The sequence below is a fragment of the Pelodiscus sinensis genome, chromosome 22, assembly GCF_049634645.1.
Source record: "Pelodiscus sinensis isolate JC-2024 chromosome 22, ASM4963464v1, whole genome shotgun sequence".
Lineage (NCBI taxonomy): Eukaryota > Metazoa > Chordata > Testudines > Trionychidae > Pelodiscus > Pelodiscus sinensis.
Window position 1 is genome coordinate 18,419,307 of NC_134732.1, and position 15,897 is coordinate 18,435,203.

The following is a 15,897-nucleotide window of genomic DNA, read 5'->3' on the forward strand; positions in this document are numbered from 1 at the left end:
GCGTTGTGGCTTATGGCTTCATGATTAGTTTGAAAAGAAAAGAAGAATTTCATTGCTATTCATTTCACTGCCTAACAGATCCAACTTTGACTTCTGTCTGTTGTGGGGCATCATGTGAATATGTAAATATCATCCGTGCCTTAGAAAAGGAAAGCGGAGAGAGAGAAAGAGACAGAGAAATAGCTGCAATTTAAGGGTGGAGAGGGAGGGGGAAATGCCTTGATAATGTATTTCTTTGATTTAGAAACAGGCACACACAACACAGAGTTTATTTTGGTCTTAAACTAGCCTCACAAAACCATTTCAAATGGCAGAACGGCAGAAGAAAAATGAACGGCACATACTAGGCCAACAAATAATTTCCTTGTGTCACTTAAAATGTGCTTGGAAAATCCCCATCTGTCACGGGGAGCGACACTAGGAATTAGCTTTTAAGAGCCCGCAGAGCACCTCCCTTTGGCTCGTGTCTCCCCGTGTCGGTTCTGGACCCGCGTCACTCCCAGAACACGGTGCCCTTTTCAGGACACTGCCCTCCCATGCTTGTTGGGTCTCATCCCCTTTGGTGGGGAATGTGTGTGTTTATCTCTCCCTGCACTCTGGGGTCCTCCCTCCCAGGGAACCCCCAATTCCCCTACACCCACCTTGCCTCAGTAACCCGCTGCCAGTCGTCATCTAGCCCCTGCCACAGGGGCAAATTGCAGCCTGACCTATGGCCACGCAGCACTGACAAGGGGGTATGGACCTGCTGCCTTCTGCCCTGGCTGCCTCCCCTGCAGCCCTAGTTTTCCCAGGCCCTGCAGCCTGAGCGTGGAGTCAGGCCAGAGCTCCCTAGGCCTGCCTGCTTGCCGCTCCCCAGCCCCACTCTGTCTTGGGTCGCCTCCAAACTTTGCATCTAGGTCCTTCCTGCTCCCCAGCTAGAACAAGTGTGTCTCCCTGAGCCCTTATTTGTACAGCCCCCAGCTGGGCCCTAAGTGGCCGTATCTGCCTCAGCTGCAGGGCTTTCCTTTCAGCCCTCCCCTAGGGCTGGGTTTTACCCTTCAAGGGCCAGTTGCAGGGCAGACACCCCGTCACACCCTCTCACAACCAGAGTCCAATTCACACCCATCACTGTTAGGGGTGGATTTTTTTCTTCTTTTCTGACAGTTTTTTTTTTTTTAAATCCAGACGTGAATTTGGGGATTTTTTTTCCTAGTGATCTCACTTTGCACATTTACATGGCCCTCGTCCCTATAGCATCCGAGTGTTGCACCACTTCCCTCCCTCCCCGTGAGATGGGAAATTCTGTGCCCCAGTTGCATGTCTATAAAATGGGGGCACAGTAAGATCATGGCACTTGCCCGTGCCTTCAGCAAAGCAGGGAACGGAAGGTAGGGCTATGTATATGCAACACTTAATGCGACATAAATGAGATCACTCAGGTGTGTGAATTAGCCTCCCCGCCCCCCCGAGCAACATAACTTATGCCGATTTAAGTACAGACGTGGGAGAGTTTCTCCTATTGACACAGCTACTGCTGCTCATGGGGGCAGGAGTACAGGCAGTCCCTGGGTTACGTACAAGATAGGGACTGTAGGTTTGTTCTTAAGTTGAATTTGTATGGAAGTCGGAACTGGTACATATTGTAGGGGAAACTCTAGCCAAACATTTCTCCAGAGCTCAGTTTTATTCTCCCACACCTCACTTCCCTCAGTCCTTTATTCTCAAGCTGAGGTGTCTGCTGAGAAAAGCCGCTCCGCGTCTCCCTGGTCTGCTGCGGGGGGCACCAGCTTCGCGTCTCCCTGGTCTGCTGGGGGGGCGCAGCTAGTGCGGGGTTGCCTCACCCCATTTGTAAGTAGGGATCCGATGTAAGTCGGATCCATGTAACCCGGGGACTGCCTGTAATTCAAAATGTTCTCCCATAGGCTTAGAGTAGAGAGACCACTGTAACCGTAGGCTAGGTCTCCCAAGCTCACCCAGGTTTCCCAAACTTTTTCAGCTGCGGAGCCCCTACGAAGTCCCGAACATTTGGTGGAGCCCTGGCGTGATATTCAGTTCAGTAGGTACCCAAATAAATAGACATTGTTTTGGAATTCTGTTTCTTGTATATTTCTTGTACATTCTCCCCCGCTCCAAGAAAACGATCAGTAAATGAATAACAAATTAATAACAACCATACAACTGTCATGAATATTTTCTTGCAGAGCCTCTGGGCCCATGGTGTGGAGTCCCAGGGCTCCGGGGAGCACACTTTGGGAAACCCTGCCCTAACCACTGGACCTTCCTTCCTTAGCACCTCTGAGTGAAACACTTGTACAACTGCCATGTTAAAGCAGCCAGGGGTAGTCTAAAGTCTGCCACATGGGTGTGTACAAGAGGTAGAAACACAAATCTGTTGTCATTAACATCCCCACAGAAGGACCGTGGGTACGTCTAGGGCAGTGGTCCCCAACGCGGTGCCCGCAGGCGCCATGACGCCCGCCGGGGCATTTGTATGCGCCCGCCGACAACCCGGGCTGGCCCCGCCCCCTGGCACGCGGCGCACTGGAGGCGCCGGCCCCAGGCGCGCGACACTCACCGGCGCCTGGTGCGCGGCGCTCGGGCGGCCCCAGTCCCGGGGCACATGCGGGCGCGTGGCGCCGGTGCCGGCCCCAGGCGCGCAGCTCGGGCGGCGGCGCCAGCCCTGGACCCACGGCACAAGGGGCTCGGGCAGCCCTGGCCCTGGCGTGCCTCAGGACACGCGGCCCCGCCCCCGGGCGCCCGGCGCGTGAGTGGCCCCGCCCCCAGGCACCCGGGAGCCCATAAAGGTTGGGGACCACTGGTCTAGGGTACGTCTACACTGGCATGATTTTGCACAAGAACTCTTTTGCGGAAGAGTTCTTGTGCAAAAACTCTTCCAGAAGAGAGCGTCTACACTGGCATGTGCCTTTGCGCAAGAGATGTACTTTTGCGCAAGAGCATCCTTGCCAGTGTAGACGCTCTCTTGCACAAGAAGGCTCTGATGGCCATTTTAACCATCGGGCTTTCTTGCGCAAAAAATTCATGTTGCCTGTCTACGCTGGCCTCTTGTGCAAGAACAGTTGCGCAAGAGGGCTTATTCCTGAGCGGGAGCATCATAGTTCTTGCGCAAGAAGCCCTGATTTTATACATTAGAACATCAGTGTTCTTGCGCAAGAACTCGCGGCCAGTGTAGACAGGCAGCAAGTTTTGGTGCAAAAGCGACTGCTTTTGCGCAATATCGCACCAATGTAGACACAGCCTGAGACTGAGCGGATCTTTTCCCCATACTTTTGTAGGAAGAGGCTTTCCTGAAATTTGGCCCGTCTAACTTGGGCCAAATTTTGGAAAAAAAACCCCTCTTTCGAAAGCCCTCTTCTTCCTCGTGGTACGAGGAATACAGGGGCTTCAGAAAGAGCACGTTTGCTCTTCTGCAAAAAAAAAAAAAGCAGAAGAGCAAACGTGTTCCCTGGACATGGCCGAGTTTTTTCAGGATACATCTGGTATCCCGAAACAACCCCCCCCCCACACAGTGTATCTGTATCCCCTGAAAACAAACAGTATGGGTTCCAGGATAGGACCATAACGCTGCCCTGCCTGGGGGAGAAACGGCTCTTTTAAAATCCGGCTATACAATGACCCCTCAGTGGAGCTCTTTGCTTTAAGAAAGATTTGTGTCTTCTCTGTACGTACCACAGGTGGTTTCTTTTTTAGTGCAAAGCTTACGTGGCAGAGTGTTTACATTCTCAAGGCACCGTGTGGAGAGACACCACTGGAGAGAGGGAAAGAAAGTAAGAAAAGGAAAAATAGCTGATCTCCAGGGCAGAGGAGATCAGTCAGAAAGGGGGAAGACTGGGAACAATCACACTCACAGGCAGACACATTCATCAAAGCCCCAGCGGCCCTTATGTTGGGTCTGGCCTGACTTGTTGGCACAATACCACTCTTCCTGGGAGCTAATTCTCCTCCTCTCAGGGTGCAGCCTGGCTCCAGAACACTAGAGGATAAGAAATGCCCCCTTCTGTAGCCACATTTGGTGTAAGGCTCAAATCCACAGCCAGCTGCAGAGGGCTAATGAGTTTCCTTCTGCTAGCTGCTCTGTGCATGAGGCTCTCTCCTGCAGCGGTTTTCAAACTTCTTTTCTTATGACCCAATTGAAGAAAATTGTTGCTGGTGCGACCCAACATCATTTGACTGGAGTGTGGGCTCCGGGGTGAGATAGAGGAGAGCTTTAGGCTGTAGGAGGGGACTCCGGCTTGGGGGGGTGGTCAGGGTTGGGGCAGGAGGGGCTCCTAGTCAGTGGTGCAGTGGGGGGAGCTCAGGCAGCTTCTTGGCACTGCAAACCATGCTGCACCCCAGAAGCAGCCTGCAGTAGGTTCCCAGTCAATGGGAGTGCGGAGCTAGTGCTCAGCACAGGGGCAGCACACGGAGCCCTGTGCGCTCTCCCTCCCCTCCCAGAAGCCAGGCCTATTGCTGGCTGCTTCTGGGGTGCAGCACAGTCTGCGGTGCCAGGACAGGCAGGGAGCTACCTGATCCCCCTGAAGCAATGAGATCCAGGACCTGACATTCCGCCACCCAGTGCTGGGTCATGGCCCGTCTTTTGAAAACTGCTGCTCTGCTGCATTTGAACTCAGCATCTTCCTTGTTTGATGCCGAGCCAGCAACAGGGGAGAGAGAAACAAGAGATGGATGATTAAGAGGAGAGAGAAAAGAGAGAGAGCTGTAGGAACCCATCCCACGCAGGTGCGCCCGTACATTCTTTGACATTAGTGCAGGATCTCCTTGTATTTTAATTGCACTGATAATTCACTAATTATTCACTAATAGATACAAACTCACCCACAAAACAATAAAAGGCTTGCGCCTTCTAACTGCATGACTGCTGTGCTGGTAGCGGACTAGGTAAAGAATAGCCCTGACATTCCAAGGTATAATTGAGGAAGGGTGAGTTCCCTAAAGAGTTTCCCATCCTTTTCTTGACTTTTCATAAAAGCTGCTGTGTGCATAAGGAGAGAATGAACCCTGGCTTTATGTGTCCCACTTTAATAAAACTTTAAGGCTATTTCCATACTGCGCTGTTTTGTGCAAGAAATATGCAAATGAGGCAAAGCGTAGAATATCGCCACACCGCATTTACGTAATTAATGAGTGGCTGATTTTTGTGCAAGAGGCTATTGCGCAAGAGCCGTTCTTCCTGAAAAAAATGCGGGAGAACGGCTCTTGCGCCAGAGGGGGTTTTTGCGCAAAAAGTGGCCGCTCGTTAATTATGCAAATGAAGCACGGCAATATTCCACGCTTCACCTCATTTGCATATTTTTTGCGCAAAATGTATAGTCATATCCTGTGCTTTTTTAGAACTTTTCCCAGTTTCTAGCAACAGGTGTTGATAAAGGAGGGAGGCAGGGAAAAACAGGGAGAAATTGCCCATTCCCTGGTGGAAGTCATCATGTTCCTGTGCCACTCTGGGGCACAGAGAGAGTCACACGGTACTCAACGCCTCTCAGGGTCAAGACGATTTTCCCTGTGCGGTTGCGGCTGCAGCATCCTCGCTGAGATGAGAAAAGGGCTTCTTCGGATGAGAAATGCATTTCGAAAGCTGTAGGAGGATTTTGTCATGGCAGCTGTGGATGGAAGGTGTTACGCATGCACACAGCTTGCTACTTCATCTTCCTTGGCGCCCTGAGTCGTGATTTTCCCAGGACAGAACTTTGCTGCTGGAAATGGTTATGCTAGAGCGAAAGGCCTGGTAACATCTGTGTTTGGGTTTCTTTTTTTCTTTTCGTGATCTTTTTAAGAAAAAGCAAATATGAGCATAAGAACGGCCATACTGGGTGAGACCAAAGGCCCATCTACCTCAGTATCCTGTCTGCTGACAGTGGCCCATGCCAGGTTCTCCAGAGGGAATGAGCAGAATAGGTAACCATCAAGTGATCCCTCTCCTGTCATCTATTCCCAGCTTCTGACAAACAGAGGCTAGGGACACCATTCCTACCCATCCTAGCTAATAGCCATTGATGGACCTAACCTCCATGAATGTATCTAGCTCTTTTTTGAATCCTGTTGAAAAGTCCAGTCTTCACAACATCCACTGGCAGGGAGTTCCACAGGTTGACTTCATTGGGTGAAGAAATACTTCAATCACTGTTTCATAGACTTTAAGATCAGAAGGGACCATCATCATCAACCAGTCTTATCCTGCACGTCGCAAACCAGAGAACCTCACCCACCCACTCCTGTAACTGACCCCAAACCAGTGTTCCTTGTAAGCTGTGCACTTGTGCGGCTATCTAGGACAGATTCAGGTGCCTCCCAGCTGATTAGCAGAGCGCCCACAGCTGCAAGAATGCGTTTCTATTGGTGGTGCACATCCGCATATGTCTTGGTGCACTAAGGGGGGGGGGATATTATAGAGGTCTAAAAAATCATGATTGGTGTGGAAAAAATGAATAAGGAAAAGTTATTTACTTATTCCCACAATATAAGAACTAGGGGTCACCAAATGAAATTAACAGGCAGCAGGTTTAAAACAAACCAAAGAAAGTTTTTCTTCACTCAGCGTACAGTCAACCTGTGGAACTCCTTGCCAGAGGATGTTGAGAAGACCAGGACTTTATCAGGGTTCAAAAAAGAACTAGATACATTCATGGAGGACATGTCTGTCAATGGATATTGGACTGGATGGGTAGAGATGGTGGCCCTACCTGCTGTTTTTCAGAAGCTGGGAATGGGTGACAGGGGATGGATCACTTGATTCAAGGTTCAAAAAAGCTTGATAGATTCATGGAGGTTAGGTCCATCAATGGCTATTAGCCAGGATGGGTAGGAATGGTGTCCCTAGCCTCTGTTTCTCTGGAGGTGGTGACGGGAGGGATCACGTTTTGTTTCCTCCTTTTGGGGCATCTGGCATTGGTCACTGTCAGCAGACCGGATACTGGGCTGGATGAACCGTTGATCTGGCCCAGTCTGGCCGATTTTATATTCTTATGTTCACATAAAATTTATTCTGTGCATGGAAAAAATTAGATGGAACATTGCCCGTAACCTCTGCCTAAGTTACTGAATCCCTCAAATCATGATTTAAAGACTTTAAGTTACAGAGAATTCACTATTGACACTCAATCAAGCCTGCCAGTGACCTGTGCCCCATAGTGGAGAGGAAGGCAAAGCCCCTCCAGGCTCTCTGCCACGCTGACCTAGGGAGGAAATTCCTTCCTACCCCCAAATGCGATACTCGTTTAGACCCCCCACACGGGCAAAACCACCAGCCAGACTTGTATTTTTGCAAGATCCTGTACAGAAAAAGGCTGTGACAATCCAGTTTCCTGGTGAGGGTTCCTTAACTCAAGCCTGGAGAGAGCCTTTTCCCTGGGCGAGTTCAGGCTCTCAATGCCTCTATTCAGCCCTTGGTGTCTTGGCAGAGAGTGCAAACAAAGGGGGCAATTAGTGTCAGTGGTTTTTGTGTGATACGGACACTCCTCTGCTGGGGCTGGACTAAGACCCACCAAAGCCGTTTCACATGGGTCAATGGGCGGGGGGTCAGTTTCTGAACTTGTGACTTGGAGTGTCAGGCTTGTTACGGAGCCTGTGAGCTACTCAGCGGTTACCAAAGCCATGCAGATCAAGATCCTGCAGTCTCCTATGAGATCGCAGTTTTATTTATCCTGACGTGGGAGAGGCAATTCTGTAGTGTTAATAAAGCACTTTGAAAGATACCCCTGCCATCTGTACCCGCCACATATGCAAAACTGCGTGCGCATGTGGCTGGAAAATGGGAAGGGAAATTCATCGAACGTTTCCATTCCCTTTTTAATTTTTTTTAACTAAAATTCCTTTCCTGGTGAAATGTTACAGATCATCCCTTCTTTAAACACCTCCTTGGGACAAGCTGTGAGGCAGCACGAGGCACGATAGCATTATTTGGATTGGGATGTTAAGCACCCCAACATTCTGTTTGGATGCAGGAGTTGAGTCTTGCCTGTTATAAATACAAGGGCTTCCTAAAAAATTCAGAGCTGGGTCAGATTGGAGGGAGTGACGTTTTCTCTGCTAAACACACACATGGAAAGGGGCATGCACAAAACACACTTGTACGTATACACAAACACACAGCACATGCATGCAAGGCACAAATGTATCCAGGCATATGCAAAAAAGGGCCATGCATGCATGTGCTGTGTGTTTGTGTACACGTACAAGTGTGTTTTGTGCATACACTCGTGCACAAACATGCACCTATAACATGCCTGCAGAAACAACACATGAACAATGCACAGGCATGCCTGCATGTACACAACCCCCCACATAACACACATTCATGCACTCACACGTTCCTTCAACGCAAACGATTTTTCTTCTTTTTCTTTCTGCTTAGATGATTTTCTCCAGACCTGCCCCAGAAAACACGCCCAGTTCCTCCCTGGGTGCCTGGGAATGTGTCTGCTTGGATAGTAATGTGTAAACAGGATGAGTAATAGAAGCCGGTTCAGGAGGAGAGCGAGTATATGTGGCAACGGAAGCGGTGGTGTTTTTGCGTTTGGTTCTAATTTTGCTGGAAGGTAGCTGTGTGTTTTGGGAAAGGCATTTGGACAGCAGGCTGGGTTCAGCAAGCTTTTTGTTTTCTGCTGTTATTCTGGGTGTGGGCTGATCTCCAGGAACCTGTCCGTGACCTTTGCCACTTCGTGCATTTGCGTTAACTATTCCGGGCCTTGCTTTAAAAGGAAAAAAACTTCCCTGCCCCTCACTCAGCCTCCTTTCCTTCCCTCTCCTTTCAGTTCACGTGCCTCTTCTTTTCTTCCGCACACCTATTAGGAGCAGATTCAGCCTGGACCGCCCGCGCCGTCTCGCCAAAGTAGCATTTCTGTTGTGCCTGGGAATAGAGCCCTGCAAATGTGCAGACATGTGGATGCAGAACTCCGTAGCTCATTTTTGCAGATCTCGATGCAGATCTGGACAACCATTTTGCAGCTGCGCAGGGCTCTACATGGCTCTACATCAAGCCAAAGCAGGGTTTGATCATTTCTGGGATCCTTTGGGACCAGTTGGGTGGGGCTCAAATTGCTTGGTCATAATTTCTTGCCATCCTGCCCAGGATGCTTCCTCTGTTTACCCAGCTCAAATCCAAGAGGGGACTTTATGCCAGGAGCAGCAGTGCGGGGTGGGGTCCGAGTTCCTGGATCCAGCGCAAGTCGGAACTGGGCCAGGCTGCCTGCTCACCTGGCTCCTAATACACTTTAGCTGCAAAGCTGCAGCAGGGGTAGGTCCCAGACCCGGTGTAGGACTAAGCTGGGCTGCTGGCCAGCCTGCTAAAAAATTTACTGGTGGGGGGAGGGGAGAGGGAATGCGTGTAGCATTCTGTAGCATTGACCGATAAACTTTTTGGTTAATTAGCATTGCTAATGTCTGTAGCATTAACTGATAAACGTATCGGTTAATTGGTTCATCGACTACACTATTACACCCCTGCACTTGGTGTGGCCTTGTGCTTCTCCGTGAGCCCAGGGCATCCATGAATCTAACATTAGTATGCAGTGTCAAGGGTGCCTGCCATTGTAGGTCAGGCATGGGTGTGCAGTGTTGGTGCACCCGTGTGACATGCCGCACACAATCTCCCAGCCCTTCCCCTCTGTTGCCAGGTGAACTCTCCACAACCAGCTGTCCCACAATGTCACAGCAACCAGCGGGAAGAGAAACGTCTGTGGAAGATGTCGAAACCTCTGCCGCCGCTCAGATTTTTGGAGCCTAATCCCTCCCTGCTTTTGTGTTCGAGCCCCCGGGAAGCCACTTTCTGGCCCTTCTCTGGGCGGTTTAAGAATGATCTCCTCAGGGAGGGAGCCTCTTTCTTCACACTTGTAATCCTGTTACGGCGACAACTTTGGGAAAGCTCGCTGCCTGCCAGACACAATGGGCACAGGCCTACACGGGATTACAAGATGGGAGCGGAGTGCTCAGTGTGGAGAGGACACAGCGGCCCTTTGTCTGGCTTGTTCCTTGGCTTGAGGGGGCCCGGCTGCGCGTCGCCCCATTGTGATGCCTCTCCACACAGAGAGATTCTCTCAGGGTGTTGCTACTCAGGAAGCTTCCCTGTCCTCCCTTTATAGAGCCGGCCTACAAACGGGCTGGTCAGCAGGGCAGCCAATGAGAGTTATCGAGGCACCGTCAGCATCGAAATGGATCGTGTTGCTCAATCGTGCCTACACGGGCCAGTTTGATGAGTCGTCAGGGCAGGGGCGGGCTCATGCCGGCCTGCGGGCTGGATCTGGTTCCCCAGGGTTTGGTCCTGGCGGACCGCTACCACTAGATTTACCCGAGCCGCTGCAGGAACAGGCGACCGCAGCCCTCCTTGGGCGCGGATCGCCATTCCCAGCCAACGGAAGCTGCCGGAAGCTCGGGGAAGTATAGAGGTGGCAAACCGCCTGGGGCTAACCCCGGGCGAACCGCCGCCATTTTATTGCCCACCGTTGATTTAGAGCCTGGGTGGGGGTCGCAGGTTCTGTTCCTGACCCTGCTGCTGACTTGACAGGTGAACTTTGAGTAAGGAATGACAGTGCTGTTCCTGTTTTCTGGAAAACTGAGATAATGTTTCCCTGCCTGAAGTGACTATCGTCAGGCCCAGTGCATGAATTGCCAACGGTGAAGCACTTGCGGATTTTCAGATGAGATTTGCCATAGAACCACGATGTGTATTGCTTTGTGTCGGCAGAAACGTGTACTCTGTGACTCAGACTGCCCCCTCCCTCCGGGCACTGTTTATTAGGGATCCAAGGGGTCTCTGCTCACTGGGATCACATTCAGGCCCAGCATTGGGTTGAGTGGTCCGAGCACGGACGTGACTCAGCAGTACCCGCCGAAGCCAGTGGAGGGACAGGGCTGTGACATGGGCCGGACAGGCGTCTCCTCCAGCCTCGCTTTGCAACCCTCTGGCAAATCACAAGGTTTCCAGAAGCATCTGCTAAGTTTGAGACCCCGAAAAACGGAGGGGCCCCTCATCGCTTTCGAAAATGTGAACCTTCCAGTCTCTGGGCGTCTGGTTCCCCAGTGGCCAAGGTGGGGCCAGGCCTGAATTAATCAGTGCACCGCACTCAGTGCATGTGCCCGGCGCCCCTGCCTCACAGGGGGCCCCAGCCCCTGGATAGGGGTGGCGTTACGGCCCTCAGGGAAAAGTGTACACAGCACCACTCAGGCTTGGCTCAGGTGCCCTTCCCTCATAACCAGGGCCAGAGGGGAGGAGAGAGAGAAGCCAAACATGCCCCCTCCATTGCCATAGTGCAGAGGGTCCCAGAATGCTTTAATCCAGCGCTGGGAGACAAATGTCGACGCAGTCACACCTGTGTGGGTGAGAGACAGCAATCACATGGACTTCGGCTTGGAGTTTCTTCTTTTCTTCCTCCCTCCCCCTCGCCCCCAAGCTGTTCTAAATGGGGACAGTGGGAGCTGCTTCCCTGACAGCCCAAAGCCCCGTCATGCGATTTCTCTCCACAACCTTTGGAAAAGAGCATTAAGAGCTCTTCTCTCTCTTGGTTTGGGCTGTTTCTCAGGCAGCGTGACAGGATGAGGAGGAAATGTGCCAGGAGTGGCTCCGAGTCTCCTCTCCACAGAGTTGGAGTCTATTTTTAAACATCCCCCCCACTCTCCTGGGACTGTAGAGCCGTAGGGGGGGAAGGGGGGGGGTGCTGCGTGCAGAAAACTCCCAAGCAAAGTTGAATTCCAGTTCAAAGTCCCAGAAGGGCATGGAGTGACCAGGGCTTATTGGGGTCTGTGCAAAGAAACGCTCCACCTCACAGACATGTACCTAACAAACACAAAGCTACTCTCTGTCACATACACACCCACACACTTCTGCTCCACAAACACATACTGTTCAGACACACAGCTCCCTGTCTCATTCACACACACACACACACACACACACACACACCCTCCTCCACATATGCTCATCATGCCACACAAACCCATACGTTCCGCCTTGTGAACACAAGCCACGCCACCCCCTCATATGGACGCAAACACAACCCACCTACACAGATTCATAAACACACACGCCTCCCTCATATATACCCCACATTTCCATTGCACACACAAAAATACTGAGACACACAACCCTCCCGAAAATACCACACACATCCCCCACATAGAGAGTGGCGCCAAAATACATCCCTCATTCATGGACACGCAACCAGCCTTGAGGAATAGTGTCATAGATGGGGAGGTGCCTAGGGGCCCCACTGCCCTCTTGCTCATGCACAATGGGAAGCCGATCTCAGCCCCAAAGAGCCTGCAATCAGGAAACAGCAGATGGATACGACAAACAGTCGAGGGCAGGGCAAGGGGACAGTGCAGCACGTGGAAAGGGCGTTCTAAGCAATGGCCTCTGTACACCAGCTCCCTCGACACTGTGTCAGGTTTTAAGCCAGTTACCTGTGGAAGGGGAGTGCTAGGTGTGAAGGACAGCGATGGGATAGCCATTCAGATTTTCACGGGGATGACCGGGAAGATGGCACAAGGGTGTCTGAGGGAAAGCTGGAGGATGGGTATCGTTCGTGGCAAGGCCTGGCTCGTTAAGAATGCTGCATGATTGCGCACGAGAGGTCCCTTCAGAATACCACCGGTGGGGTTTTGAACCACAGCATTTCTTTTGTGTCTTACAGATTTTTCTACTCAAGTCAATTCCACGTCCCTGAACTCCCCGAGTGGCCGGGGGCCTATGGCCGCACCTTCCCTCCATCCATCCATCGGGCCAGGCATCGGATCCTCCGGTCAGCTTCATTCGCCCATCAGCACTCTGAGCTCCCCCATCAATGGCATGGGCCCCCCTTTCTCCGTCATCAGCTCCCCCATGGGGCCTCACTCAATGTCTGTCCCGTCAACTCCCACCCTTGGATTTGGAACTGGCAGCCCACAGGTGAGTGGGGAGGAGAGTGCTGGGGAGGGATGGGGAAAGAGTTTTATTTACGAACAGTGGAAACATAAAAGTGGCCATACAGGGTCAGACCAAAGGTCTGTCTAGCCCAGTTTCCTGACAGTGGCCAATGCCAGGTGCCCCAGAGGGAAGGAACAGAACAAGTAATAATCAAGTGATTCATCCCTTGTCAACCATTGTGCACCATTCCTGCCCAATAGTCATTGATGGACCTATCCTTCATGAATTTATCCAGCTCTTTTTTTGAACCCTGTTATAGTCTTGGCCTTTGCAACATCCTCTGGCAAGGAGTTCCACAGGTTGACTGTGCGTTGTGTGAAGCAGTACTTCCTTTTTGTTTGCTTTAAAATGAAATGGGTCTTATCCACATGATTTTAAAAAAGTAGTGGTGGGTCCAAACCAAAGCCCCAGACTGGAACAGCCGGTGAGGCGTTCTGAACTATCCAGATAGGGTCCCTCCAGATCCAGAAACTCAAGACATGAGCAAGGTTTTCTGCAAGGATCACTCGCCCTCGTAGAATTTTCTAGGGAGGTGACTCAGGGCAATTCGGGATGGGAGCTTGCCTTTCCAAATCTTGGTCTGGGTTCTCCACTGGCTTGCACTAGCCTCAGCCTGATGTACCCCATAGATCTCGGTGGCGTACTCCGGAGTTGCACCTCTGTATGGCCCAAGAGAGTCAGCCTCCATCATTAGTGAAGGAAGTCAGGCTGTTTGGCTGGGCTTCATGTGGTTGGGCTGTAATGCGGACAGAGTCACTTGGGCCATCTAAAAAACAGGCCTGGGCCACAGCAAAAATCCAACTGAAAAACCGAACGACAAGGACACCTAGTGCCTCTCTTAGGAGCAGGCTGGCGCATGAATGTTTGGGACCCTATGCAAAGCTCGCTGATGGATGTCAGCAGAACCGTCCCCGATAGATGTGCACTGGGACCACTGGATCCGGGGGCCTGGGGATTAGCCAGGAACTATGTGGGAGACAAGGAAAAAATAGCTGTCTAGTCTAGGGCTGGCTGGGGGCTGCTCTGCTACTGGTATTGAGGCTACTTCAACACCAGTGTCTGTGCTGTGACCATCCCATCCTATAGCTGAGAACAACCAGAATAAGTCTAGTGCCATTCCAGTGGCAAGGGGACCCTTTAGGAACCTTTTCTATGTAACTTCTGCGTACGGCTCCCTCTTGTCTCCCAGGCTGAGTGTTTTCCCCTTCTCTTCCTGGGTGGATGTGCTGGGGTTTGCTGATTGAAGATTATGTAAATATCTCTTGCTATAAAGAGATAAGCCCCTTTTAAAAATAGCAGGAGCTGGGAGAGCCATCCAGGCCCTGCCACCTGTTGCTGGCTGACTGCGTATTACCCTGAGCAAAAGGGCAGATTAAGAAGTTGGCTACCACCTGCCGCTGGTTGCTGGTTTATTTATTTCACAGCCGCTCTGGGAGTCAAACACCTGCCGGCACCTTTATTTTTATATCCGCCTGGTTTATTTTCTAGGGATAACCACTGTCTTTGCTAGAGACAGGTAGAGCGGTATTTTGTGCATGCCTGAGATGGAGCTACAGAGATTGGGACCTCTCCCTCCCCATTCCTCACTCACACTATGTCTACACTATAAGATTACGTCTACACTGCCCCCTCTTGCGCAAGAAAATATGCAAATGAGGCGAGGCGGCGAATATTGCCACGCCTCATTTGCATACTTAATGAGCCACCATTTTTGCGCAAGGGGCTTTTGCACAAGAGCCATTCTCCTGCTTTTTTCAGGAAGAACGGCTCTTGCGCAAGAGGCGGGTTTTGCCCCTGGTGCAAAGCCCCTTGTGCAAAAATGGCATCTCATTAAGTATGCAAATGAGGCACGGCGATATTCACCGCTTTGCCTCATTTGCATATTTTCTTGCACAAGAGGGGGCAGTCTAGATGTAGGCTAAGGGTGTTTCGAAATAAGTTATTTCAGAATAACAACTCCTGAAATAACTATTTCAAAAGAGCATATCCACACTACAGGGAAGCCTCGAAATTAGTCCGAGGCAGGCTCCCCTAATGTGGACGTGCTACCTTGATTTAGAGCCCCAGGAAGCACTGGGGTGTAATTATTTTGAAAGGCCCCGGGGAGGAGCGATTTTGAAATAGCAGCAGCGGAACGTTCACACGACCGCTTCTTCAAAATAGCTATTTCGGAATAGGCGTTATTCCTCGTGAAATGAGGGTTTATGATTCCGGAATTCGGAGCCTGTTATTTCAAAATCATTTCAAAATAACGGACTTGCTGTGTGGATGTTCACCTTGTTATTTCAAAATAACATGAGTTATTGCGAAACAATGCCGTAGTGCAGACGTCCTCGCACAGGTTTCCACCTGACTTTGTGCTCCAGAGCACAGCATGGGAATGCAGGGCTGAGCAGAAGTCCCTCTCGGGAGCATGTCTGAAATCAGCCCGCGTCTTCTGGAGCTTTCGGCACCCAGTGTCCGTGCCAGAGGGGATGGAGACCTCGCCCATACGGATGTGTCTGGGGAGGGGTGGTCAGTGCCGTTGGTGGTCAGTGACTTTAGCTACATAGTGAGATATTCATTCCTGCCCAGGTGCGGGTGCACAGACAGGAGGAGGACAGCATGTGTCGGTTCAGGGATTGCAGGGGCCACTATGGGCTTGCTGCTAGCAAGGGCAGCCAGAACAGCTGCTCTGATGTATGATTTTGCAGGGTTGCAGAACTGCAAGAGGAGATGCCTCATTTCCTGTGCCTGCCCCTAGTCCTCCTCTGCTCTGCTCTGCTCACCCCAGAACCCTGATCTCTTGGCTCCCAGAGGATTCCTAGAGGGCTGCGCACTAGGGGAATCACTACATACGCCTACCCGCAGTCGGGATGGAGGAGTGGAGACGTTTAAATGGGTAACTGATAAGCTCATGCTTGTTGGTTACCCAGTGGTTACATGTGGCTCCCCGTCCAGCTCCTGGAGAGTCACCTGCTGCCTTGGCTGCTGCTTCTGTCTCAGAGTCAGCAAGGTGGGGTGGCAGG

The 15,897-nt window shown here is 51.3% G+C and overlaps 1 protein-coding gene across 7 annotated transcripts in view; it reads left to right on the forward strand.

Annotated features, from left to right (window-relative positions):
• Nucleotides 1–15,897, forward strand: part of RXRA (retinoid X receptor alpha) — a 293,911-nt gene that overhangs the window by 176,388 nt on the left and 101,626 nt on the right. For 3 of the 7 annotated variants that reach the window (XM_075905238.1, XM_075905241.1, XM_075905240.1), the window contains exon 2: nucleotides 12,618–12,871. In XM_075905238.1, coding sequence (XP_075761353.1) covers nucleotides 12,618–12,871 — 254 coding nt within the window. Of the gene's footprint in view, nucleotides 1–1,975; nucleotides 2,040–12,617; nucleotides 12,872–15,897 lie in introns of those variants that run through there. The other 4 variants (XM_075905236.1, XM_075905237.1, XM_075905239.1 and 1 more) reach the window with 3 other exon arrangements.